This window comes from Microcaecilia unicolor, chromosome 3, assembly GCF_901765095.1.
Source record: "Microcaecilia unicolor chromosome 3, aMicUni1.1, whole genome shotgun sequence".
NCBI lineage: Eukaryota > Metazoa > Chordata > Amphibia > Gymnophiona > Siphonopidae > Microcaecilia > Microcaecilia unicolor.
Window position 1 is genome coordinate 248,545,639 of NC_044033.1, and position 26,459 is coordinate 248,572,097.

A 26,459-nucleotide genomic window follows, 5' to 3' on the forward strand; every position below is an offset into this window, starting at 1 on the left:
GGAGCTTCGACACATGACCATGGTCAGCTGGGCAGGAACTGGAACAGGAATCAGGACTGGAACTCAGACTGGAACTCAGACTAACATCAGGACTGGAACTCAGACTGGAATCAGGACTGGAACTCAGACTGGAATCAGGGCTGGTACTTGGACTGGGACTTGGACTAACACCAGGACTAGAACTCAGACTGGGACTCGGACTAACACCAGGAGTGGAACTCGGACTAGGACTCGAACTAACACCAGGACTGGAACTCGGACTGGAACTCGGACTAGAATCAGGACTGGAACTCGGACTGGGACTCGGACTAACATCAGGACTGGAACTCGGACTGGAATCAGGACTGGAACTCGGACTAACATCAGGACTAGAACTCGGACTGGAATCAGGACTGGAACTTGGACTAACATCAGGACTGGTACTCGGACTTGGACTAACACCAGGACTAGAGCTCAGACTGGGACTCGGACTAACACCAGGACTGGAACTCGGACTGGAACTCGGACTGGAATCAGGACTGGACTCAGCAGCTTGGCCAGAACTGCAACTCGATCCGAACTCAGCATCTTGGCCGGAACTGCAGCTTGACCTGGACTCAGCATCTTGGCCGGAACTGCAACTCGATCCGGACTCAGCATCTTGGCTGGAACTGCAACTCGGCAGAGGCTTGGCTAGCAGTGCCACTCGAACTGGAATTGGAGGCTCGGTCAGAAGTGTCCCTCGGACTGGACTCTGAGGCTTGAGTCGAAGCGCCACTTGAACTGGAATAGGAGACTCGGTTAGAAGCCCCACTCGGACTGGAATCGGAGGCTCGGTTAAAAGTGTCACTAGGACTGGACTCCGAGGCTTGAGTGGAAGCGCCACTTGAACTGGGATTGGAGACTCGGTTAGAAGCGTCACTCGGACTGGACTCCGAGGCTTGAGTGGAAGTGCCACTTGAACTGGAATTGGAGACTTGACTGGACACGCAGCTGGGACTGGACTCCAGCTGAGCCCAGAGCGTGGAATTCCAGAGACGTCTCCTTTCAGCAACAGCTTCAGGAGTATCCCACAAAGCTGGATTCAAGACAAGGTTGCGGCGATACTCAGAGAGCGTGATACAAGGGTCAATGTCCGAAACTGGATTTTCAACGATCCCGAGCAGCCGGACACGTTTTGTCTCAGCTGCCGCTTCAGGGGTCTTCTTCAAAGCAGGGTGAGACAAAGGTTTACCACGATACCGATGAAGAGTTATGGAAGGATCAAGAACAATGACGGACCTGGACCCCAGCTGGGCGGGTGATCTTGCCTGGCTCATGGCCTTTGCAATCTGTTAGGTTCTCAGGTTCAAAACACGCAGGCATGGACTCTGGAGTAATCGTGAGCCCTTGGGCTGCTGACGAGGAGAGGCAGCAGCAGGCAAAACCCACCAACCAACACTGGGCTAGAACGCACCAGACTGGTACGCACTGAACTGGAACACACTGGACAGGAACACACCGGATTAGAACCAGGCTTCACCTACACTTAGCCGTCGCTCCCCAGGGGTTGAGCCCCTGGGTGCAGGCAGCCAGCAGGACTTGGAGGGAAACTGGTATTGGAACTAGCAGGCTGGAACACCAGGAATCAGGATTCAGAAGTGCCCACAGGCACCTAGACAAAAGCAGGGCAGACAGGGTTCAGAAGTGTCCACAGGTACCTAGACAAAAGCAAGGCAAACAGGGGTTCAGGGTACTCACATAGGAGGGAAAGGAAGCCAAAAGCAGACAGGATTCAGAAGTGCCACCAGGCACCCAGACAAGAGCAAGGCAGCTGTGCTAACTGCACCAGGAATACAGGGTTCTCAGACAGGAGGGAAAGGGAGCCAAAAGCAGACAGGATTCAGAAGTGCCACCAGGCACTCAGACAAGAGCAAGGCAGAAGTGCTAACGGCACCAGGAATACAGGGTTCTCAGACAGGAGGGAAAGGGAGCCAACAGGACTGGAATCAGGATAGAATTCAAGGCAAGCAAGACAAGGCAGAAGTGCTAACTGCACCAACACTAACCTGGACCTTTGCCGTTTGCAAAGGCCGTTTCCCATCTAGTCCTGCCTAATTATGCTTTTACCTATCCACCCTTAATTATTTGTTTCTCCTGAAGATAGTCTAAATCCCTGGTTACTTACTGCACATGTATTAATTTGCTTCTTGAACTATCTTACTCATCTAAATTGGTGGGCAAATGTGGGATACAAATGCAACAAATAAATAAATAAATCTATATGTTACAACTTTGCCTTACCCTGCACTACCAATTAAGATGTTCTAGTACATATTGTGTTGTCATTGCAAGTAGTATACCATGCCATACTTTGTATTGTTGTTCGAATATTTTTACTGCTCTAATTGCCTACTGCTCATGTTTGATCTATTCTTACTGTACACCGCCTTGAGTGAATTCCTTCAAAAAGGCGATAAATAAATCCTAATAAATAAATAAATACAATTATTGTGATCCAAGATGGCCGCACTCTACTGAGACGCTGCGAGTCTCGATCCTTTTGCTAATATGATGCCAAAACGTCGATGGAGATTGGCGGTCAGGACCTTGCCGCTAACCCCCTCCTTACCTGGTCCACTTGATCGCTTTTTGAGACCGCAGGCAGTTTTTCAAACTAGTGGAATGCAGCCAGTAGGAGGCTCCGGCGATTTGGGAGAATCGGGCTCCCCTGGCCTTGATGTTACTCTGAAACCTGCTATGCGCACTCCACCTCCCCAGCCGGTAGGCGCAAGCTCCTTTCTTGCTGACTCGATGGGGTCTCCCTGTGAAGGTGTTACGGTCCCGGAAGAATGTCGAGATGAGGTCTTGCTTCCATCAGAGAAGGGAGAGATGCCGCCACGAACCGAGGGGAGAGGAGCCGAGGGACAGTGAACATGTGAAGACTTCTGAAAGGTTTGAAGTACCGAAGGAATTATTAGTTAAACCAAGGGAGGTTACATTGAACACGTTATGGGACTTAGTTTCTACCCTGGGTCAATCTTTTTTGAAACAGGTTAATGAAATTGCACCTAAAATAAACATACTAGAGAATGACTTACAAAAAACAGAGGAAAAGATTAAAGCTATGGATGATAAAACTGAAAAATGGATCAAAGAATTGTGAAACTGGAAACGATTCAACCTTTAATGACAAATGATTTGACAAATCTTAGAAAAAAAATGGAAATGTTTGATAATTACACTAAAAATCACAATCTAAGATTTGTTAATTTTCCTAGGATAAAGACTGTTGCTCCTCTTGATATGTTAAAACGTTATTTGCGGGACATTTTGAATATACCAGAGCAGAACCTACCACCGTTTACTTTGGCTTACTATATCCCAGGAAAAGAACTGAATCAAATGCCTGAAAGTCCATTGGATATATCTCTTTTGCTTGAAACTTCTGATTCCGAATTAGCAACAGCCGCAACTTTGGTTGCGACCGTTGCATTACTGCCTGATAAAAATTGGATCTTCTGCCTATTTTTCCGTAATAAAGAAAACCCCTTTTTGGGTTATAAAATATTATTATTTCCTGATGTCTCTAAAGAGACACGGAGACGGAGGAAACAATTCTTGCTCCTTAAGCCCGAAATATTGCACTTGGGGGGGTACCTTTTTCTTAAGATACCCCTGCAAGTGCAGAGTGAGACTTGATGAGAAGAAATATGTATTTACAGAACCAGCACATGTATCAGCCAGGGGCGTATCTGCGTGGGGCCTCAGGGGCCTGGGCCCCCGCAGATTTTGCCCTGGACCCCCCCTACCGCCATCAACCCTCCCCCGCTGCCGTTCTTACTTTTGCTGGCGGGGGACCCCAACCCCCGCCACCCGAGGTCTGCTTCCACCTGCCGCTGCCTTAAAAACTTCTTCTTCAGCCGGCGGGGGACCCCAAACCCCCGCCAGCCGCCCCGCGGTGTTTAAAATTCATCTTCGGCCTCCGTGGCCGTGCTGCTGTGATAGGCGCTGTTGAAATCCACTTCGGAGTCTGACGTCGCAGCACGTACAACGTACAACGACGTCAGACTCCGAAGTGGATTTCAACAGCGCCTATCACAGCAGCACGGCCACGGAGGCCGAAGATGAATTTTAAACACCGCGGGGCGGCTGGCGGGGGTTTGGGGTCCCCCGCCGGCTGAAGAAGAAGTTTTTACGGCAGCGGCAGGTGGAAGCAGACCTCGGCTGGCGGGGGTTGGGGTCCCCCGCCAGCAAAAGTAAGAACGGCAGCGGGGGAGGGTTGGCGGCAGGAAGGGGTGGAGAGAGTCATTGGTGGCGGTGGGGGCTCGGCGGCGGCGGCGGCGGGGGGGGGGGGGGGGCTAAAATGTGCCCCCTCCCTCTGGCTCTGGCCCCGGCCCCCCCTACCGCCGGAGTCCAGATACGCCCCTGGTATCAGCTCTTATAGCCTCGGTGAAAAAAGGATAAGCGTTAATGGAATAATTAACTCTTCTGAGTAGAGACTGTGTTATCCATATTAATTTCCTATTATTTTTTGCTCCCCTTGAATTCCTAAATTTTGGATCCCTAATTTATGGACTTGAGTGTCAATATTTACCTAATTGACTGTTAATTTCTTTTTTTACATTTTTATTTTATGATGCTTTACCAATCAAGATGTTTCTTGTAAATTTGATTAAATTGAATAAATAAATAAATAAAAAAAAACAATCTGTATTATATTGTGTACATTGTTTTGTTTTATTCCCTTTATTGTTTGTTTGTCAGCCACATTGAACTTTTGTCTATTTCAGGCTAATGTTATGAATGAATAAATAAATAAATAAATAAATAAATAAATAAATATCAAGTACAACAATAAAAAGAATCATGGGCAGAGTTTTGGCGGGTCCCACAGTTAGGCATCAAACTTATAGATACTGTAAGTTACCCGCCAGATTCTGTATAGGTCACCCAAACTTGATTGCACAAATTTTGGTCCAGATCACAGATCCACATGAAAACTAATTAGTAAATTAGTGAATTTTAAAGCTAATGTCCGCAAGTAGAAAGAGTCCGCGGACTTTGCAGCTATGCAGTCAGTATGAAAATTATTCTCCAGATTAAATTAAAAAAAGAAAATTGTTTTGCTTTTATGTATGCTTAAAATGGCACAGGTAACCTGGAAGTATTGAACGTTTACCCTTCATTCTTTAGCTTCATCGTTATCTGAATAGTGTTCACTTTAAGAACGGTCTTGGTGAAGAGATTTCTTTTGATGAGAATGGAGACCTCACCATTGGATATGATATCATCAATATTGTCTATCTACCCAATGAGATAAAGAGGAATGAAATTGTTGGTAGTTATTACCCTTATGCTTCACCGGGACAGGATTTCACCATTGATGAGAAGGTGATCGTGTGGGACAGTGACTTCACCCAGGTCAGAATTAAGTAACACTAGAGCATGATGGAATGTGCTGAGTCATGTTACAATGAGTTAGAGTTACGATGTGATTGGCTGACATACTATGAGGTCAGTATTCAAAAGATTTGTCCAGATTTGTCCTGCGCTTAGTTCATATACAAATTCTCCATCATCTGCTCAGTTAAATTTTGCTTGGTCAGCATGTTGTCTGAGCAAAATTTACCCATTGCCAAATAGACTGAGAGGCATAGTTATCAACATCGGCTACTGTTATGTCATGTTATTATATCACTAACTCGTGCTGTTTTAGCTCATGTCCCATTTTATGCAAGGAGACCTAGTTATTAATAACTGAGGTTAACAGAAAAATAACACATCTTAACTGTAGCCCATGATAATAACTTCCCCCTTTAAGTAAACAAATGGAAATCACTGCTATAGGTGTAGAATAATCAAGCCATTGTGACGTCACTGATGAAGTTGGCTCTTACTGGTGGAATGAGGCATTATGATGTCACAATCTCAACTCTGAAACTCTTCACACTAAGGGAGGGAAGTTATCAACATGGGCTACCATTAAGACGGGTTATTCTATGACTAACTCATGCTGTTTTGGTACAGGTCTCATTTTATGCAATAAGAACTAGTTATTAATAACTGGGGTTAACAGTACAATGTTATAGAGCATGCCGAATGCTCAAATCAAGTGAGAAATGCATGGTACATAAGTACATAAGTATTGCCACACTGGGACAGACCAAAGGTCCATCAAGCCCTGCATTCTGTTTCCAAAAATGGCCAATCCAGGTTGCAAATACCTGGCAAGATCCCGAAAAAGTTCAATACATTTTATGCTGCTTATCCTAGAAATAGCAATGGATCTTCCCCAAGTAAATTTAATAATGGTCTATGGACTTTTCCTTTAGGAAGCCAGCCAGACCTTTTTTAAACCCCGCTAAGCTAACCGCCTTTACCACATTCTCTGGCAACAAATTCCAGAGTTTAATTACACGTTGAGTGAAGAAACATTTTCTCCGATTCGTATTAAATTTACTACCTTGTAGCTTCATTGCGTGCCCCCTAGTCCTAGTATTTTTGGAAAGAGTAAACAAATAAATCACATCTACCCGTTCCACTCCATTCATTATTTTATAGACCTCTATCTTATCTTCCCTCAGCCGTCTTTTCTCCAAGATGACGTGGAGGGGCATTTTCGAAAGAAATGTCCAAGTTGCGATTTGGACGTCCTTGAAAATGGCAAAATCCAGGGGCGGGGAAACCCGTATATTCGAAACAAGATGCACGTCCATCTTTCATTTCAAAAATACCATCAGAGACATCCAAGTCCTTAAATTTGGACGTCTCTAGATATGGACGTTTCTGACTTTCGGCGATTTTCGAAACCAAAGACGTCCATGTCAAAAACGTCCAAATGCAAGCCATTTGGGCATGGGTGGAGCCAGCATTTGTAGTGCACTGGTCCCCCTGACATGCCAGGACACCAACTGGGCACCCTAGGGGGCACTGCAGTGGACTTCATAAAATGCTCCCAGGAACATTGCTCCCTTACAATGTGTGCTGAGCCCCCAACCCCCCCCCCCCCCAAACCCAGTTCCCACAACTGTACACCACTACCGTAGCCCTTATGGGTGAAGGGGGGCCCCTATATATGGGTACAGTGGGTTTGTGGTGGGTTTTGGAGAGCTTGCTCTTACCTTCACAAATGTAACAGGTGAGGGGGTATGAGCCTGGGTCTGCCTGTCTGAAGTGCACTGCAGTACCCACTAAAACTGCTCCTGGGACCTGCATACTGCTGTCATGGACCTGAGTATGACATCTAAGACTGGCATAGAGGCTGGTACGGCATATTTTGAAAGATGTTTTTGAGGGTGGGAGGGGGTTGGTAAACCACTGGGGGAGTAACGGGAGGTCATCCCCAATTCTTTGTGGTGGTCATCTGGTCATTTCGGGCACCTTTTTGTGCATTATCGGACATCTCTGGGAGAAGGACTTCCATCTTCCGATTTATGTCGAAAAATGGGCGTCCTTCTCTTTCGAAAATGAGCCCGTTAGTATTCTATAAATGACACTCTTCACAGCCCTTTACCAAATACTAGCTTAGTTCAGATCATTCCAGTGCCCAGTTTGGGCACCGTTATGAGATTAGGTGGAGATTGGGTGGCGACGCAGGTAATTGGAAACAATACGGGAGCTGGGCAGACTTCTATGGTCTAAGCCCTGATCGTGACTGAATAGATAAGGGATGGGCTGGAGTGTAAATTTAAGGGGCTTCAATGTTAGCTTCAGAACTTAGTACAAGAACAGTACTGGGCAAACTTCTACGGTCTGTGCCCTGAGAAAGGCAAGGACAAATCAAACTCGGGTATAAAGTATCACATACCATGTAAAATGAGTTTATCTTGTTGGGCAGACTGGAAGGACCATACAGGTCTTTATCTGCCGTCATTTACTATGTTACTCTTTGGGGTTCTACATGGAATGTTGCTACTAATTGGGATTCCGGAATCTTGTAACTCTTTAGGATTCCAGAATCTTCAGAACTTTTAGTACAAGAACAGTGCTGGACAGACTTCTATGGTCTACGCCCTGATCGTGACTGAATAGATAGGGATGGGCTGGAGTGTAAATTTTAAGGGGCTTCGACATTAGCTTCAGAAATGAGTACAAGAACAATGCTGGGCAGACTTCTATGGTCTGTGCCCTGAGAAAGGCAAGGACAAATCAAACTCGGGTATAAAGTATTGCATACCATGTAAAATGAGTTATCTTGTTGGGTAAACTGGATGGACTGTTCGGGTCTTTATCTGCCGTCATTTACTATGTTACTATGAAATCTAGCCCTAAGTCCATCTGTGCTAACAGCACACATGACAGTGCATGCAAATTACCGCGGGCTAACTGTAACATTTCGGCACATTTGCTAAAAATTTGACTTAAATAGATGCACAGTAACATGTTATGAAGTAAAATGCGCAGGTTCCCTTTTATTCCATTCACTGTGTATGAATAAGATTTATGAGTTAGTGGTCATTAAAAAAATAACAACTAAGTCTCAAACAAACTTATGTAGCTTGTTTTCTCAATCCTCAGACACCTCCACAGTCTGGATGTAGCTCCAGTTGCCATCCTGGTTACAGGAAATTAACCAGGGAAGGACAGCCTGTCTGCTGCTATGACTGTATTCCGTGTCCAGAGAGAGAGGTCTCCAACCAAACTGGTAGGTGATATCATGGAACATTGGGCTGCAGGTGGTTGTAGATTATTTGTGATGGTTTATCTCTGGCAAATTAGGCAGGAGAGAGCATTAAATGACATAGGAAATGCTGTTCCCATTTTCCATATCTTTTCACTACTAAATGCTCACCATAATCCCAGAACACCTATGTATTGTGGAGGGTGGGAGGGGGGGTTATCAACGTGTAAGTAAAGTGTGGAATTTGTTGCTAGAGAATGTAGTACAAAGCCGTTAGCTTAGCAGGGTTTAAAAAAGGTTTAGATGGCTTCCTAAAGTCCATGGATCATTATTAAAATGGACTTGGAGAAAATCCACTGCTTATTTCTAGGATATCAAAATGTAAAGAGGAGGATATCTCTCAAAACACTTGTATAGCTTAAATGAGGTGGAGTCTCATATCATTAGACACTACTGCTATTCTCATCACTCCCGTGGTGAATCTATATGTATGTGTCAAGATATAATCATTGACTCTATCCTCCACCAACCTAAATCCTTGTATTTTTTCTTTATAATATGTCAACATATGCAGCACTTAGCTTAATGGACTAGTGCGTTCTCACAGGTGTGCCTGTATTCCCCAACAGGTGCCTGTTTCGCAATGCTTCTTCAAAGGGGACTTTCACACCATTTAGCTGTTATGTGTCTCAGACAGTGTGAGAGATACACAGAGTGATTGTACATGTGTGTGTGTGTGTGTGTGATGTGTGTGACAAAGTGATTAAATGTTTGTCTTCCCTTCTGTTCTGTGCACTTGCCTCCACTGATGTTCGTACCTCCCTGTATATGATTGTTTGTTAGAGATTCAAACCACTCCACTTCCCTCCTCCAAGTTCCGTTCTGTCTGATTGGTTCTTCGTTCCTGTGACGTCGCGTTTGTTTGCTTGGCAACTATGCAGCATTCCGTTTCCTCGACGTGAGGGCAGGGACAGTGAGAGCCAATGAAACGCTGAATGACAGACTTACGAACCCTACACTGCCACAGTGCCACGGAGTCAGCTTCAGAATGTTGGAGGTGCTTTTTATTATATAGGATATTTTGTTTACTGTGGCAGCTATTTTCTAAGGTTTTGCATTCATCTTGCGCTAGTTGCCAGAATTGGCAAGTGAAAACTGAAAAAACTGCATTAACAGTTAGGAGCAAAAGTTTTCAGCTGAAAATTCATCTTAATTTAGGAGCTTAAAACTTTGCATATAAGTGTAAGCCTGAAATTCATTTGCCTAGATGTTCAAACTACATTCCATTGCATTTAGGTGTCATTATATAGAGGAGTGTTATCTTACCTCGGTCCTCTAGGGCTACAATCCAGTTGGATTTTCATGATTTCCCCAATGAATATGTATTTTAAATCCTTACTGAGTTCCCTAATTTCAATCTAATTACAATTATTTCTATATTAACCACATAATCACTATTGTCAGTATATATGATTTCAACCTCCTTTATTAAAGCAAGGAGAGGTGACTCGAGGAGCAAAACTAGAAGATAAAGGAATAACAGGTAAGGAAAAAAAAGTTATGATTACGTTGGAAAAGTTGTGAATTGGACTGATTGTTCATTTCAACGTTAGAGAACTGAGATATGATGATGTATAGTCAGATGTATTGACAAATGACAAACGGAACAACAAAATTCATGTAACTGAAGAAAATGCAAGTTCCTTATATGTAAAGGAAAAAGAATAATAATGTAAAGAGCTTGCTATGAACAAATGTGTTATAATCTCATTAGTCTATTTATGATGGTGATGTAAATTGAAGTTATATGAGTTATTGCGGAAGAGCATAATAGTTAGACAACGGAGTACAACGGGGTTAAGTATGAAAGAAAGTGAATGTAGAGTGAATGTGGCAAGGTTTGGATTATAGAATTTTATAGAATGTCAACAAAGTATAAAAGATTATTTTAAAGTAATTGTTTAATAAAGGAGGTTGAAATCATATATACTGACAATAGTGATTACGTGGTTAACAACGAATATGTATGAGATCTATTTGCATGCCCTGCCTTCATTGTATGCAAATAACATCTCATTCATATCCAATGGAGAAATCATGAAAACCCAACCTGGTAGGGTCGAGTCAGAAAACTGGCATTTGCATGCACGTATGCCAGTACTCTATTAACCTAGATTCCGCTTATAATGCCCCTGTTCAAGTCATTGGTGAGGCACCACTTGGAGTACTGCATTCAGTTTTGGAGGCCGTATCTTGCTAAGGATGTAAAAAGGCTTGAAGTGGTTCAAAGAAAAGTGACAAAAATGGTATGGGGTTTACGTATCAAGATGTACAAGGACAGATTTGCTGACCTGAACATGTATACCCTGGAGGAAAAGGAAAATCAGGGTGATATGATACAGGCACTCAAATATTTGAAAGGTATAAATTCTCAGACAAACATTTTGTAGAGACGGGAACATGGTAGAGGACATGAATTGAGGTTGAAAGGGGGCTGACTCAGGAATAGTCAGGGAAGTATTTTTTTTACTGAAAGAGTGTTAGATAACCTGGAATGCCCTCCCATGGGAAGTGGTGGAGATGAAAACAGTAATACAATTCAAAAATGTGTGGGATAAACACAAAGGAATCCCGATTAGAAAGATCGGATCCAAAGAAGCTTAGCGGAGATTAGGTAGCAACGCTACTAATTGGGAAGCAAAGCAAGTGCTGAGCAGACTTCTAAAGTCTGTGCCCTGATTGTGGCTGAATAGATTTGGATGGACTGGAGTGGAGCTTTTCAGGGGCTTTGATAGCTTCAGAAATTTAGAACAAGGACCATGCTGGGCAGACTTCTACGGTCTATGCCTTAAAGGCTCCGCTTAACACAAGACTACCTCTACTTCAGGAAGCAGGTGAAAGCTTGGCTCTTTAACCTACCTGTAACTAACTTGCTAGTCTCACTCACACACACAAGGATTGACTCGGGCTGCACATCCTGCAGCGGGACATGCTTATCCACTCCTACCCTAGCTGACATAATATTTAACCATCTCTCTGACCTCACGTGAAACTTTCTTCAAATCAATCAACTTACTTTCTAATTCTTCCTACTTTCTTACTCATCTATATGTTACAACTTGACTTATCCTTCACTACCAATTATAATGTTCTAGTACATTTGTGTTGTCATTGCAAGTAGTATACTAGCCATACTTTGTATTGTTGTTCAAATATTTTTACTGCTCTAATTGCCTCCTGCTTATGTTTGATCTATTCTTACTGTACACCGCCTTGAGTGAATTCCTTCAAAAATGCGGTTAATCAATCCTAATAAATAAATAAATAAATCTGACCTGAAAATGGCAAGGACAAATCACGATCAGGTACACATAAGAAGTATCACATCATAAATTGTGCAGACTGGATGGACTGTACAGGTCTATATCTGCCATCATCTACTATGTTACTCACGTTATAAAATCATCCTCTACATGCATGAATTTGCATGCACTAAAAGGGCAGTTATATGAAATAGGTGCTAATTTGTACACATATGTTATATGAGTAGGGGTCGGATTCAGTGAATTCCACCAAAAAGTAGGTGCCGGGAAAAATTTATGCTCAGTGCTGTTCTAGACAGGTCACTCCAGGCTGGACAGTGTTTATAAAAGATTGCTTAGTGCATATTCTGGTGCCCAGCTTTGAGTATAAGGACTTACACCAACTGAAACCTGGTGTAAATTCTGTTCCGCAACTTGAATGCGCAACCTCCAAATTCTAGAACACTGCGCGTAATTCTTTGGAATGCCCCAGGCCCGCCCATTCCCCTCTCATAGCACGCCCCATTTTGGGTTGCACAAGAGGAATTGGACGCAAATCTTTATAGCATTGCACACAGCCAGACCCGTGCGTAAACCCAAATTAGAGCCAATTGACAAAAATAATTCTTAACAATTATCTAATTTATTGGTGTGCAGATCTCAGGATTGATCACGATTTTGGGGGCCCAAATTTGGGATCCATTTATAGAATCCAGGGGTAGATGTTCAGAATACATACATACGATCCAAGATGGCGTTTGAGAACAGACGTGCGTCGTGAGAGCTCCTGCACCTCCGTTTTATTTTCGGCAGTGTGGCGCATCCCCAAAGAAATGGGGAAGAGAAAGGGGAAAACCAGTACCCCTGCCTCCTCGGGACCGGTTGGGAACCCCACCTCACGCCAATCTACTCTGGAGGCATACAGGATTCGGGCGCCGGACACTCCAACGCTTACCTCAGTTGCGCAGACATCCGCACACAGCAGCAGTGAGGGAGTGTCTCTCAGTCCTCCTTTGCAAGGACTAACCCCGCTACAACCCGGAAGCAGCGTTGTTCCAGGTAGCGAAAGCTCGAGGACGTCCGAAGTGGGCTTGTTTCCTAGGGTGCTCAGAGGAGGCTTACTCGCTGAATCCTTCTCTGGAGAAACATCAATCGAGGGATTGAGATCTACCTCAACGCCAGTACAGCCCAGAGAAGGTATCTCCAGGGGAGTTTGTGGCCCGGTAAGACCTGCGGTAGTCACAATGGACATGCTATGGGATGCCATACAGGGGGTCAACTCATCTTTAATACAAATTTCGGAGTCCCTTCAAGGAGAGACTCAGGAACTTAAAAATAACTTTCTGCAATTATCCAGTAAAGTAGAGGGAAATAAAGATGGTATAAAAAAACTTGAGACTGAAATAGAATCCTCTAAAGAAATTACAACAGCACTAATTAAGGAAAGAAATGTAGCTACTAGAAAAATTGAGTCTCTTGAGAACCAACTCAGGAAGAACAATTTAAGATTTTTGAATTTTCCTGTTTCAGCATTTATTTCCCCAATGGAGCTGTTAAAGAAATACTTCTCACAAATTTTGGGCTTCACAAATGATAACTATCCACCAGTGACAAAAGTTTATTATATAAAAGGAAAAAGAGAGATTGAACAATTACCTAAAGAACCCTTAAACGTAACAGAACTTTTAGAATCTTCCGTGGAAACAGAAAGAGCTACCTTATTGGTTTCCTTCGCTTTTGAACTGGATAAAATTAATGTTCAACGTTTATATTTTCAACATATGAAAGAAGATTTCTTGGGGGGGCAGAAAAATATTTTCCATGATCTATCACGGGAAACTCAGTTAAGGAGGAAAAAACTCTTGGCTTTTAAGTCAAGAGTTATAGCCCTAGGGGCATCTTTCTTTATTAAGTTCCCATGTAAATGTTTAATTTCTTATGAAACTAATAATTTTCTTTTTACCGACCCCATGAAACTTCAAGAGTTTGTAATTGCAGAAAGTTTGAGAAACCCCCCTGGGGCAGTTAACCAGAATAATGCTGCTGTCTGATTGTATAGTTGGTTTAACCTCTGTTCTGAGATAATCTATTTATCTAATATGATATTGTGTTTAATTTAATTTCTGACTCTTGGATCCTACAGGTTGTGGTCTATGAAAACTGGAATATTTCTTTGTATTTCTTAATTTTTGAAATGACTTAATTTCTAAATATTTCTTTTATTGCGTTCTTTTGTGAATGTTATAAACTAAAATTAATAAAGAAATAAAAAAAAAGAAAAAGAATACATACATATGAGTGTGTAGGTCAAAAGGGCATGCATGGGGCAGATCCTGGGTGGAGAGTACGTGGACTCACACTTAACATACATGCCTTTATACATGTACAATAAGTTGCATGCATATGTCCTGCATTTCGGGGTGAGCATTTGCACCAGCTCTATGACTATCATAGGGGATCGCACCTAACATAATGTATATACCCAGTTAGGTTCGTATTCTATACAGGACTAAGAAGTTACATTCCTGTATAGAATACGCTCCCATTGCTACAACAGAAAATTATTCATAATATAGAAAAAGTACTTTCACTGTCCTAAAAATGATGTTATTTATGAGATACTTAGACAATATTCTTCATTCTTAGATGGCGATACCTGTTGGAAGTGCCCAGAAGACCAATGGCCCAATCAAAAGAGAGATGCCTGCATTCCGAAAGTGATAACCTTCCTGTCTTACGAAGAGCCTTTGGGGATTGTGTTGACTTCCATCAGCATTTTCTTCTTTCTGATCACTGCTGTCATCCTGGGAATCTATATAAATTACCGAGACACTCCCTTAGTGAGAGCCAACAACCGAGATCTCAGTTATTTTCTCCTCATCTCCCTCATGGTCTGTTTTCTCTGCTCATTAATATTCATTGGCCGTCCAAACAAGGTGACCTGCATTCTCAGACAGACTGCTTTTGGGATCAATTTTTCTATTTCTCTTTCCTCAGTATTGGCAAAAACCATCACTGTGGTCACGGCCTTTCATGCCACCAAACCTGGAAGTAAGCTCCGGAAATGGATGGGTTCCAGGGTTTCAGTATCTATAGTCCTTTCTTGTACCTTTATTCAAACTGTTCTGTGTCTTGCCTGGTTGTTCACTGCTCCCCCATTTCCATATCTTAATATGAGATCGGAAACTGGAATGATATTAATTGAATGTAATGAAGGATCTGTAATTGTATTTTACTGTGTTCTGGGTTACCTGGGATTTCTGGCTGGTATCAGCTTCATCGTAGCTTTCCTAGCAAGAAATCTCCCCGACACTTTCAATGAGGCCAAGTACATTACCTTCAGCATGCTGGTGTTCTGCAGTGTCTGGATCTCCTTCATCCCAACGTACCTGAGCACCAAGGGCAAGTACATGGTAGTAGTGGAGGTATTTGCTATCCTGGCCTCCAGTGCTGGACTCCTGGGCTGTATCTTTGTCCCCAAGTGCTACATTATTCTGCTAAAACCCGATAGGAACAGCAGGAAATATCTAACAAAAACTACTGTAGGAAATATTTAAATACATGCTACTCAATAAAGATAAATTCATATTGTGGCAAAATGGTGAATTTTCCAGCATATGAATTACAAGAATATTTCATGAAGTGTATTTCTCTAGTTTGGCCAGCAGGTGGTGCATGTTTTTGCTTACGGCTGTTATAGAGAAGAAGTTAACCTGCAGTGATATGGCCAACTACTTTTAAAAAAATGTTGTTCTGGGCCCTGATTGGCCCAGGAGTTCAAGTTCAGCTAGGATGTACTGGCTTTTTCTCTGGTCTTAGCTAGGGAGAAGAGAGAGAAAGATCTCTTTGCTGAGGTCCTGTGAACAGTTATATTAGATAACCTGTGAGCAGCTATCCAGCCTATTTTCGAAAGAGAAAGAAGCCCATAGTTTGACCCAAATCGGGAGATGGGCGTCTTTCTCCTGTGGGTGGCCAAATCAGTATAATCGAAAGCCGATTTTGGGCGTCTTCAACTGCAATCTGACGCGAAAACGGCCAAAATTGACAGGGGCGTGTCGGAGGCGTGGTGAAGGTGGGACTGGGGTGTGGTTATCGGCCGAGGAGAGATGGGCGCCCTCGGCCGATAATCGAAAAAAGAAAGGTGTTTTTAGTGCGAATTTGGGTCACTTTTTTGGACCCTTTTTTTTCATGAACAAGTCCCAAAAAAGTACCCTAAATGATCAGATGACCACCGGAGAGAATCGGGGATGACCACCCCTGACTCCCCCAGTAGTCACTAACCCCCTCCCACCCAAAAAAAAAAAACTTTAAAAACGTTTTTTTCCAGCCTGTATGCCAGCATCAAATGTCATACCCATCTCCATCACAGCAGTATGCAGGTCCCTGGAGCAGTTGTTACTGGGTGCAGTGGACTTCAGGCAGGTGGACCCAGGCCCATCCCCCCCTACCTGTTACACTTGTGGTGGTAAATGGGAGCGCTCCAGACCGCCCCCCAAACCCACTGTACCCACATCTAGGTGCCCCCTTCATCCCTAAGTGCTATGGTAATGGTATAGAGTTGTGGGGAGTGGGTTTTGGGGGGATTTGGGGGGCTCAGCACCCAAGGGAAAGGAGCTATGGACTTCAAAGGTAGTTAACTTTTTTTTTTAATTGTTACAAGTGCCCCCTAGGGTGCCCGGTTGGTGTCCTGGCATGTGAGGGGGACCAGTGCACTATGAAACCTGGCCCCTCCCACGACCCAATGCCTTGGATTTGTTCAATTTTGAGCTGGGCGCCTTCGGTTTCCATTATCACTGAAAAACAAAACCGCCCAGCTCGGATCCGCACAAATCCGATGCATTTGGCTGGCACAAACCGTATTATCGGAAAAAAGATGGACGCCCATTTTTTTTCGAAAATACGGTTTGTCCCGCCCTTTCACGTACCCGTTCTCAGAGATAGACGCCCATGGAGATGGGCGTTCACGTTCGATTATGCCCCTCCACATGTCCTGAATTTCCCAGGTACCATTTACATAGTAAACAAATGTTTAGATAGTGTTATAATTGATCCATATTTATTTCAGTTACCTGTTATTGTTTGCTGGTTGCACATTTTCTATTGATTGTTCTAGTTTTTAATGGCAATAAACATTTTTAGTTTATTGCCTCTGCTTATCTGGACTAAGAATCCTGGTGGTTTGTGTGTTGGGTCTGTGAGTGCTTTCTAGGAACTGTGGGACCACTGGGAGTGTGGCCCCAGTAACCTAGAAATCACTGGGGAATACCTTGAGAGCAGGAGACTCACCCATAGGCAGTTGGGACCCAGTTGGTGGGAGAAGGGTGCTACTGTACAGCACATGGCCAGGTGCAGGCGGACCTGAGCTATGCTGGATTGACCCTTTAAGTGGCCGCGGGGTTAGCCCAAACTGGGTGGCTAGGTGCTTTGTGACAGATATGTTATCAGTTTGTCTTTATTTTGATATTCAGTGGAAATCTCTTTAGGTATGACCACTGAACATGCAGTCCTCAGCTTAAATGAATAATTTGCATATTTGGGCTTATAATTATCATTTGTGAGGTCCTTTTCGATCAATGATTCTCAAGGCAGTCCTCAGGACAAACCCAGTAAATCAGGTTTTCAGGATATTAACAGTCAGGTTTCCATACCCATTACAGCACTGAGACAGTGCTAGTCACCAGCTTATCAAACTTCAAATAAGAGCTATCCATTGGACGGAAAATACTTTTGCTTCAATTAGACATGTCCAGCGCCTTCGATATGGTAGACCACGACATACTACTTCATCTTCTTGACTCTTTCGGCATGGGTCTGCGCTGGTTTCAGGGCTTCTTGACCTCCAGATCCTACCAGGTCGCCGTGAATTCAACCATCTCTGCACCATGGTCTGCCTCTAGCGGGGTACCCCAGGGTTCGCCCCTTTCTCCAACATTATTTAACATCATGCTGGTACCATTAGCCACGGCTTTAGTGGAACTTGGCCTCAATCCGTTCATCTACGCCGACGACATAACCATCTACATCCCCTTTCATACCTCCATATCTGAAATAGCTGGTCTCATTGAAGCTAGCTTCTCCACAATCGAACATTGGGCTCAGGTGTTTCATTTCAAACTCAACAAGGACAAAACCCAATGTATCATACTCTCGTCCCCCCATAGTCCACTCACTGAAACTACTCTTTAAGTTCAAGGCTCAGTTCTACCAATTTCCAACACTTTGCGGCTTTTAGGTGTGAATCTGGATGTGCACTTACAGTTCGACAACCACGTGCAACTGGTCTGCAAAAGAATGTTTAATGCTATGTGGAGGCTCCGGCGCATTAGACATTTCCTTCCAAGAGAGCTGTTTCGCACCCTTGTGCACTAGCTAGTACTGTCCCACCTTGATTACTGCAGTGGTATTTATGCGGGCTGCAAACTCTCTTTCGTAAAAAAGTTCCAGACTGTCCAGAACACAGCCGCGAGACTGATTTTGGGTGAGAATCGATTCGCACATGCGCAGCCTCTGCGTTACAACCTTCACTGGCTACCTGTACAGGAACGTATCACCTTTAAAGTTTGTGCTTTGACCCATAAAATAATCTATGGGCTTGCCCCAGACTACATGCTGTGCTTGACTGATCTTCCACCCAGGAATTCTGTGCCTGCTGCCCGGTCCTATCTTCAACTCCACTTTCCAAGCTGCAGGGGCATCAAATACAAGAAGATTTTTTTCCTCGTCTTTCCGCTATTGCTGCCCAAAACTGTGGAATGCTCTGCCGAGGCACCTCAAAATGCAAACAGACCACACCCTCTTCAAGAAATTACTGAAGACCTACTTCTTTGCTGCAACTTACTCCACTAGTTCCCTTACTGATTAATATTCCCTTACATTCCCCTCCCTGCTTAGTTTTCCACTGTTAGTCAATGCCCCCTTGTTCAATCTTTTTTCGCTTATCTGTATCTTCATAATTTGTACTTCCTCCTATTTTTCTGTAAGCCACATTGTGCCTGCATGTGTGGGAAGATGTGGGATATAAATGAACCATAAATAAATAAATAATAAGTAGTAGTAGTAATAGAATTTGGATACACTGTATTCAAATCTATATAAAATCTATCTAACTCATTGTGGTTATCCAGAACACCAAATTGAGTAGATGCTGCCAGTAAAGTAGAGGCTACATTTAAAAAGAAAATTAGGGTCAAAAATATGCAACAGAGGATTAAGGACAATTACAGGCTTATTTTCGAAAGTGATCGCCGGTGATCTTCCGACATAAATCGGGAGCTGGCCGGCGATCTCTCAAAAGCAGCGAAATCGGTATAATCGAAAGCAGCTTTTTTGACACCGTCGCTGCTTTCCCATTGCCGTGCCGGAGAAAGTTCAAAGGGGCGTGTCGGCGGCGCAGCGAAGGCGGGACTTGGGTGGGCATGGGCGAGGCTACCAGATGGCCGGCTTTAATGGATAATGGAAAAATAATAAGCGGCGTTAATCAGTATTTCGCCGGGTTTACTTGGTCCTTTTATTTTCACGACCAAGCCTCAAAAAGGTGCCCCAATTGACCAGATGACCACTAGAGGGAATGGGGGATGACCTCCCCGTACTCCCCCAGTGGTCACCAACCCCCTACCACACTAAAAAAATTAAAATAAAAACCTTTTTTTTACCAGCCTGTATGCCAGCCTCAAATGTCATACCCAGCTCCCTGAAAGCAGTATGCAAGTCCCTGGAGCAGTTTTTAATGGGTGCAGTGCACTTCAGGCAGGCACACCCAGGTCCATCCCTCCCTACCTGTTACACTTGTGGTGCTAAGTATTGAGCCCTCCAAACCACCCCAAAACCCACTGTACCCACATGTAGGTGCCCCCCTTCACCCATAAGGGCTATGGTAATGGTGTAGAGTTGTGGGGAGTGGGTTTTGGGGGGGATTTGGGGGGGCTCAGCACCCAAGGGAAGGGAGCTATGCACCTGGGAGGTATTTGTATATTTTTTAAACATTTTTAGAAGTGCCCCCTAGGGTACCTGGTTGCTGTCCTGGCATGTCAGGGAGACCAGTGCACTACAAATGCTGGCTCCTCCCACGAACAAATGCCTTGGATTTCGCTGGGTTTGAGATCGCCGGCATTTTTTTCCATTATCGCTGAAAAACAAAACCGGCCATCTCAAACCCGGTGAACTCTGGCATTTGGCCGGGCTAAACCGTATTATCGAAAAAAAGATGGCCGGCCATCTTTTTCGAAAATACGGTTCCGGCCAGCTGTAGCGCCGCCGCCAAAATAGATCGACGTTTGATTATGCCCCTCTTAGCTACCTTAATCCCTTGTGTCAAGCCCAGGGCAAAATGAACACTTTATAAAATCTATGCATGTCTCTTAGCTAGTGCCATACGCAATGGGGAAAGCTTTCAACATGGATGTATATTCTCTAGAAAACAAATCAAGAGCTTTCAAGGATACTTAATGTCAATACTAGCTAGAAAATCATCCTCTTCCCATGAATATTACTGAGACGAGACTCTCAATAAAAGTATCATCAATTTCTTAATTTTAAGAATTTTATATTTAAAAATAGAGAGGAAAAGCCTCAACAGACCTCATTCTTGGTTGGACTCCTTTTGGGCACAAGAACTGTTAACTCAACTCTTAAGAGTACTTGTGCTGTCATCATAGGCTGAAAATCCTCCCCAGTTGTTTTAATTTCAAAGTCAAAACAAAATATCAAAAACTTCAAAAACGTATCTCATGACTATGCGCAGACTCTTCCCACTCTCCACGGCTGACAATGGTCAAAGTTTCGGTGACTTCGTCATGGTCCATGGTGTATCCACTCACTTCACGCTACAACTGTCTAGTTTACCTCTGTATATTCTCTAGGCAAGATGGATAATACAAGTGTAAATTTTGACCTACCCAAATCAAGATCGGGCCCAAGCAAACTAGGCCCCTCTGAAATCTCTACATCCCAGTGTACTCCATGTGTAAAAAGAGTCTTTCTGAAATCTCTATTTACACACCAAAGCAACCTACTTGTACAAATGCTGTTCTTTAGTGTGAAGATGCTCTTAAAATAAAGACCTTTGTATAGCAAAGAGCGTTAAATCTTCAAATGCCCGTCTTCTCTCCAGATAATGGCGATGCAATGAAAGATTTTGGAATATAATCTGGCCAGTCAATATTCTGCCTGTAACAGTCAGCGGTTTTTTAAGTGCTCACCTTGAATAGCTAAATTAACAGAGCAAAGCAAAAGGCACAAATAGGCCTTCAGGAGCAGGACAACGGAAAATCTTTATTAAAAAGACTTGACATGGGCCGTGTTTTGGCGACTAATCGCCTGCATCAGGGGGTCACGAGAGTGTTGCAGAATTCTTTGTAAAACCAATGCAGATTTGCCACTGAACATAAGTAGTGCAATCCTACTTTTTAGTATCAGATTATGCATGCTGAAAATTTGTAACAAGAGTAAATGCCTTAGTCTTACGCCGGCGAAAAACACTGTCAGAAGAAAACCGCCAGAGCAGAAAAACAGCTACATGAACCCCAGGTATTCAATGCCAAGCCCCATTCGGGCACCAGCATTGAATATCCAACTCTCGCTGGATATGTGCGAGATGCCCAAATGTATGTGAGTCCTGGCCGATACTCAGCCGAAACTCGTGTAAGTTAATTATATATATATATATACGGAAAACTGACCTATAGCAATAGTACTGTGAGACTAACAATAGAGGTCATGGCAGCTATTTTATAGATGTAGCCACTAGGGACAGGAACCAGTGGGCATCACTGCTGCCTGGGCTACCCCTTGAACCACCAGGGAGCAGTTCTCATAGTAGGGTTCACAGGTCCTGCTTACAGGGCGTACCGAAAAATGGCCTGCGCTGGTGTAGGCACATGTTTTGGACATGCGCAGGTCCATTTTTCAGCGCGCCTGCAAAAAGTCTTTTTGTTTGGCCGAAAATGGACGTGCGACAAAATAAAAATTGGCGCGGGTCTATTTTGGGCCTGAGACCTTACCGCCACCCATTGACTTAGCGGTAAGGTCTCATGCATTAATCGGGAGGTAATCGCCAGCGCACGTACACTGCTGATTACCGCCCAGTTAGCACCACGTGGTAGAAAATAAAAAATATTGGACGCGCATAAAAAATGGAATTACCACCCGGTGCACTCGGTAGCCAGGCGGTGGTTCCAAATTGACGTTCATATTTGCCTACGTGCCTTAGTAAAAGGCCCCTTGGTGTCTGGTGGGGGAACCATTCGTAGTTGGGGTGGTGGGATTGAGTGATGTTGCTGTTCCCATTCACATTCATTATATATATATGTGTGTGTGTGTGTGACAGCCTTTTTGGCATTTTTTAAAATATAGTTTATCTTGTAAAAGGCAAATAGAACAGGAACCACCTCTGTGGCATCCAATGGTTGAAGAATCTTGTCAATTTGAGATTGGATGAAGTATAGATGCAACCAGTCTGTCCTTTAGGTTATGCTTATGTCATGATTTAATTTATTTTCTGCAAAACACTTAAGTCCCTGTTAAATATACCTGTAACATCTCAAAATGTTTGTTATACCTTTAAATAAACGTGAAAAATGTGACGTGCCAACTTAGTCTGCTTGTTTCAAGTTTATTTCACACTTTTTTTTACCCCCCTCTACAGCAATGCCATCTAGGCAGTTTACAATCTAAAAAGAAAAACAAAACTAGGGAAAGTGCCTGAAAAACACAACACAGTGAAGGGAAGAAAGGGCAGAACTACAATGTTGATAGAAAAGCAAGGGAAGGAATACACACAAGGAAACTCCAGTGTCCTGCAGGCCCTGCATAGTTCAATGCCCTACATATATATTCAGGCCTCTCATAAACTGTCCTCTAAGTTTAGATATCCAGACATTTAACCTTGGCACCCCAATTCACACCTAAAGACTCTATATTTCTGAAGTTTCTTTATTGAATAACACAAAGATTACTCACAGTCAGATGTAATTCAGAAGCACTGCCCCATGGCATAGAGACTCCATAATTCTGAGAAGACAGTAGCTCACAGCTGGGTGACTGGAGTGCAATATCTCTTCAGTAAGATACACACAAGGTAAAAAAAACAAGTACATTAACAGGGGGTATGGCAGGAAAGGGTGCTGTCTTAACAAGATGGAGTCTGCCTCCATGTGAGAGGGATAGAGAAGGACACACACTGGCCCAGGGAGCAGGGGGAGACCCATGCTTTAGAAATGTCAAATAATAGTAGTAACCCCTACTTGACTGTTTGTACATTTGTCCATTAGATTGTAAGCTCTTTGAGCAGGGACTGTTCTTCTATGTTAAATTGTACAGCACTGCGTAACCCTAGTAGCGCTTTAGAAACGTCAAATAATAAAAAAAAAACAGAGCCTGCCATCTAGCAATAGCACAACCAATAATAACAGTTCTACGCAGTCAGGCCAGTGTAGCTACATTCCCTGAGAACCACACCACCCACAATGCATCGTTCATGTGACTCTGCAGTGAGAATGACAGCAAAGGTATCAAACTCATCCCAGGGCCACATTATAAATCAGGGTAAGGCTGTCAGAGGACAGAACAGTATATGCATCTTGAAATAAATAAGTTTTCAGGGTCTATTTTAAATTGAGATAAGGACGGCTGAAGACGCAAGTGAGATGGGAGGGAATTCCACAAAAGCGGGCCTTGTACTGAAAAAATACACTCTCTGATATGTTCATGAAGTATTTGTATTTTCTACACTACTTCAGAGACCCAGTGGACAGTACAGTAAGACCAGTGGAGTGGAAAGGGTAGACGTGAAGCATCTGTTTACTCTTTCCAAAAATACTAACACTAGGGGTATTCGATGAAGCTACAAAGTAGTAAACTTAAAATGAATCAGAGAAATTTTTTCTTCACTTAATTGGCTGAGGTTCAAAGAGGAAGTTTAGCTGACGTATAGTATAGAATAGCTGGTAAGTAAAAATCTGATTGCTTTTTTTGTGTGTTTGTTTTTATATAAAACATTCTGCTTGGACAGGAAGAGTTTGTGATATGTGAAAATACATTTTACTTTAATGAAATTGCTAAACTTTAGAGTCGGAGACTTATCAATGAGGGATACATACAGTGGAAAGGAAGCCCTGGAAATGGAGTTAAGAGGACAGATACCAGCAACAGAATCAGATACTGGGCCAGCATGATCAGAAAAAGAAAGTCACCAGCCAACCAGGGTTGCCAAATAAAAAAAAAATTCCCACACAAAACAGCCCAAAACCCGCCCAAAAACCGCACACACCCCACCCCCGCCGTCATCAACCCCGCCCCTTCCGTCATCACCCCCACCCCCGCCGTCATCAACCCCGCCCCTTCCGTCATCACCCCCGCCATCATCAGCCCCACCCCTTCCGTCATCACCCCCGCCCCCGCCGTCATCAGCCCCGCCCCACCATCATCGCCCCGCCCAATACGTCACCAAACCCCGCCCAAAACGTCACAAACCCCGTCTCTGTCACCCTTAGCCCCACCCCCCGCCGGCCGAAAAACCGCCCCAAAATCCGCACAAAAAACACAAAACGAGCCCAAAAAACCGCAAACTGTCGCGGGCAAAAGTTTCCTGCGGCGGGTTGCGGAAAACCGCCCAATTGGGCAGGAAAACCGCCCATCTGGCAACCGTGCAGCCAACAAAGGTAGAAAAAAATCATTTTATTTTCATTTTAATGTTTGGAATATGTCCACTTTGAGAATTTACATCTGCTATCTTATTTTACAATGTATAGCAGTGAGCCAGGGAGGTCAGACTGTGTAAATGAGATGAAGAGAACCCCCCCCCCCCCCCCCCCCCCCCCCCCCCCCCCCCGTAACAAAGACAGGAACATGCATAATCAAAGCTTAGGTCTCTGCAGTTACAAGGGCTGGCCATTCCTAATTATGCTAATAGTTTTTAACAGGCTAATTCCCACTGAAAAGCCTCTTTATAAAGGCAGTGCTTTCTCTGGAGAGCAGTGTTAAGAAACAGCAGGAATTGTGTTTATTTTTTTAAACTGCTTTCCTGTGTAAGCTAATTTACAGTTTTCTAGTATATGATTGGCATTGAAGGGTGTGGTAGACTCTTTTGTCAGGTCTGGCTAGGCCTGTAGTTTTCAGTCTAAAGGAAAGACAGGTAGCAACAGAGAAACATCTAATGAAGAAGCGAGACGGAGACGGGGGGGGGGGGGGGGGGCGCCAACTGATAGTCTGCAGGGGGGCACCAGAGACCCTTGGCACGGCCCTAGCGGGTAGAGTCAAACAAAATGCATGACAATGGAAAAAATAAAGGAAGGGGGGAAGAGAGACCTCAGACTGGCGGCATGCAGCCAAATTAATGGGATTACTCGAGTTGTGTCTATCAGAAATTCTGCTACTTCTTTGCACACACAGCACATTCTTTAAAAATACTGTGCAAGCAAAACCTCAAAAGTGGAAGGAATAAAGCACCGAACTGGTCCAAAGTGGAGAAAAACTATTCCTTTAGTAGTCGCTGTCTGTGAATCATATTGGGACAGTATATACAACGACTAATAACGGAATAGTTTTTCACCATTTGGACCATCTTGGTGCTTTATTCCTTCCACTCTTGAGGTTCTTCTTATGTTGTGCATGGAAGTACTGGTTTGCCCCTGTTTTTTGGACTTAAAAACAGTGTGCACCAGTATCAGTGAACGACAATGCCATATCTCTCAGAGGACATATTTATGAGATACTTAGACAATATTCTTCATTCTTAGATGGTGACACCTGCTGGAAGTGCCCAGAAGACCAATGGCCCAATCAAAAAAAGAGATGCCTGCATCCCAAAAGTGATAACCTTCCTGTCCTATGAAGAACCTTTGGGGATACTGTTGACTTCCATCAGCAGTTTCTTCTTTCTGGTCACTGCTGTCATCCTGGGTATCTTTATTAATTACCAAGACACTCCCATAGTGAGAGCCAACAACCAGGACCTCAGTTACATTCTCCTCATCTCCCTCATGCTCTGCTTTTTCTGCTCTTTAATATTCATCGGCCAACCAAACAAGGTGACCTGCATTCTCCGACAGACAGTCTTTGGGATCACTTTCACCATCTCTCTCTCTCTCTTCCATCCTTTGAAAAACCATCACTGTGGTTACGGCCTTTCATGCCACCAAACCTGAAGCAAGCTCCGAAAATGCATGGGTTCCAGGGTCTCAGTTTCTATAGTCCTTTCCTGTTCCCTTATTCAAAGTGTTCTGTGTCTTGCCTGGTTGTTCACTGCTCCTCCATTCCCATATCTCAATATGATATCAGAAATTGGGATGATAATAATTGAATGTAATGAAGGGTCAGTAGTTGCATTTTACTGTGTTCTGGGTTACATGGGATTTTTGGCTGGTATCAGCTTCATTGTAGCTTTCCTAGCAAGAAATCTCCCCGACAGGTTCAATGAAGCCAAGTACATCACCTTCAGCATGCTGGTGTTCTGTAGTGTCTGGATCTCCTTCATCCGAACGTACCTGAGCACCAAGGGCAAGTACATGGTGGCAGATATGAAATCTGTGAAGTGTGTTTGCAATCTTGCCAGTTGCCTGGTGGTCTGTAGAACAGGATAA

General features: G+C 43.7%; 1 protein-coding gene across 1 annotated transcript; it reads left to right on the forward strand.

The window, feature by feature from the left end:
* Nucleotides 1-1,342: 1,342 nt before the first annotated feature.
* LOC115464576 (vomeronasal type-2 receptor 26-like) lies at nt 1,343-26,459 on the forward strand. Its single transcript, XM_030194940.1, has 7 exons — nt 1,343-1,360; nt 5,155-5,382; nt 8,479-8,605; nt 11,473-11,475; nt 14,530-15,425; nt 25,617-25,779; nt 26,260-26,459. The coding sequence occupies exons 1-7, from the start codon at nt 1,343-1,345 to the stop codon at nt 26,457-26,459; spliced, it is 1,635 nt and encodes a 544-aa protein (XP_030050800.1).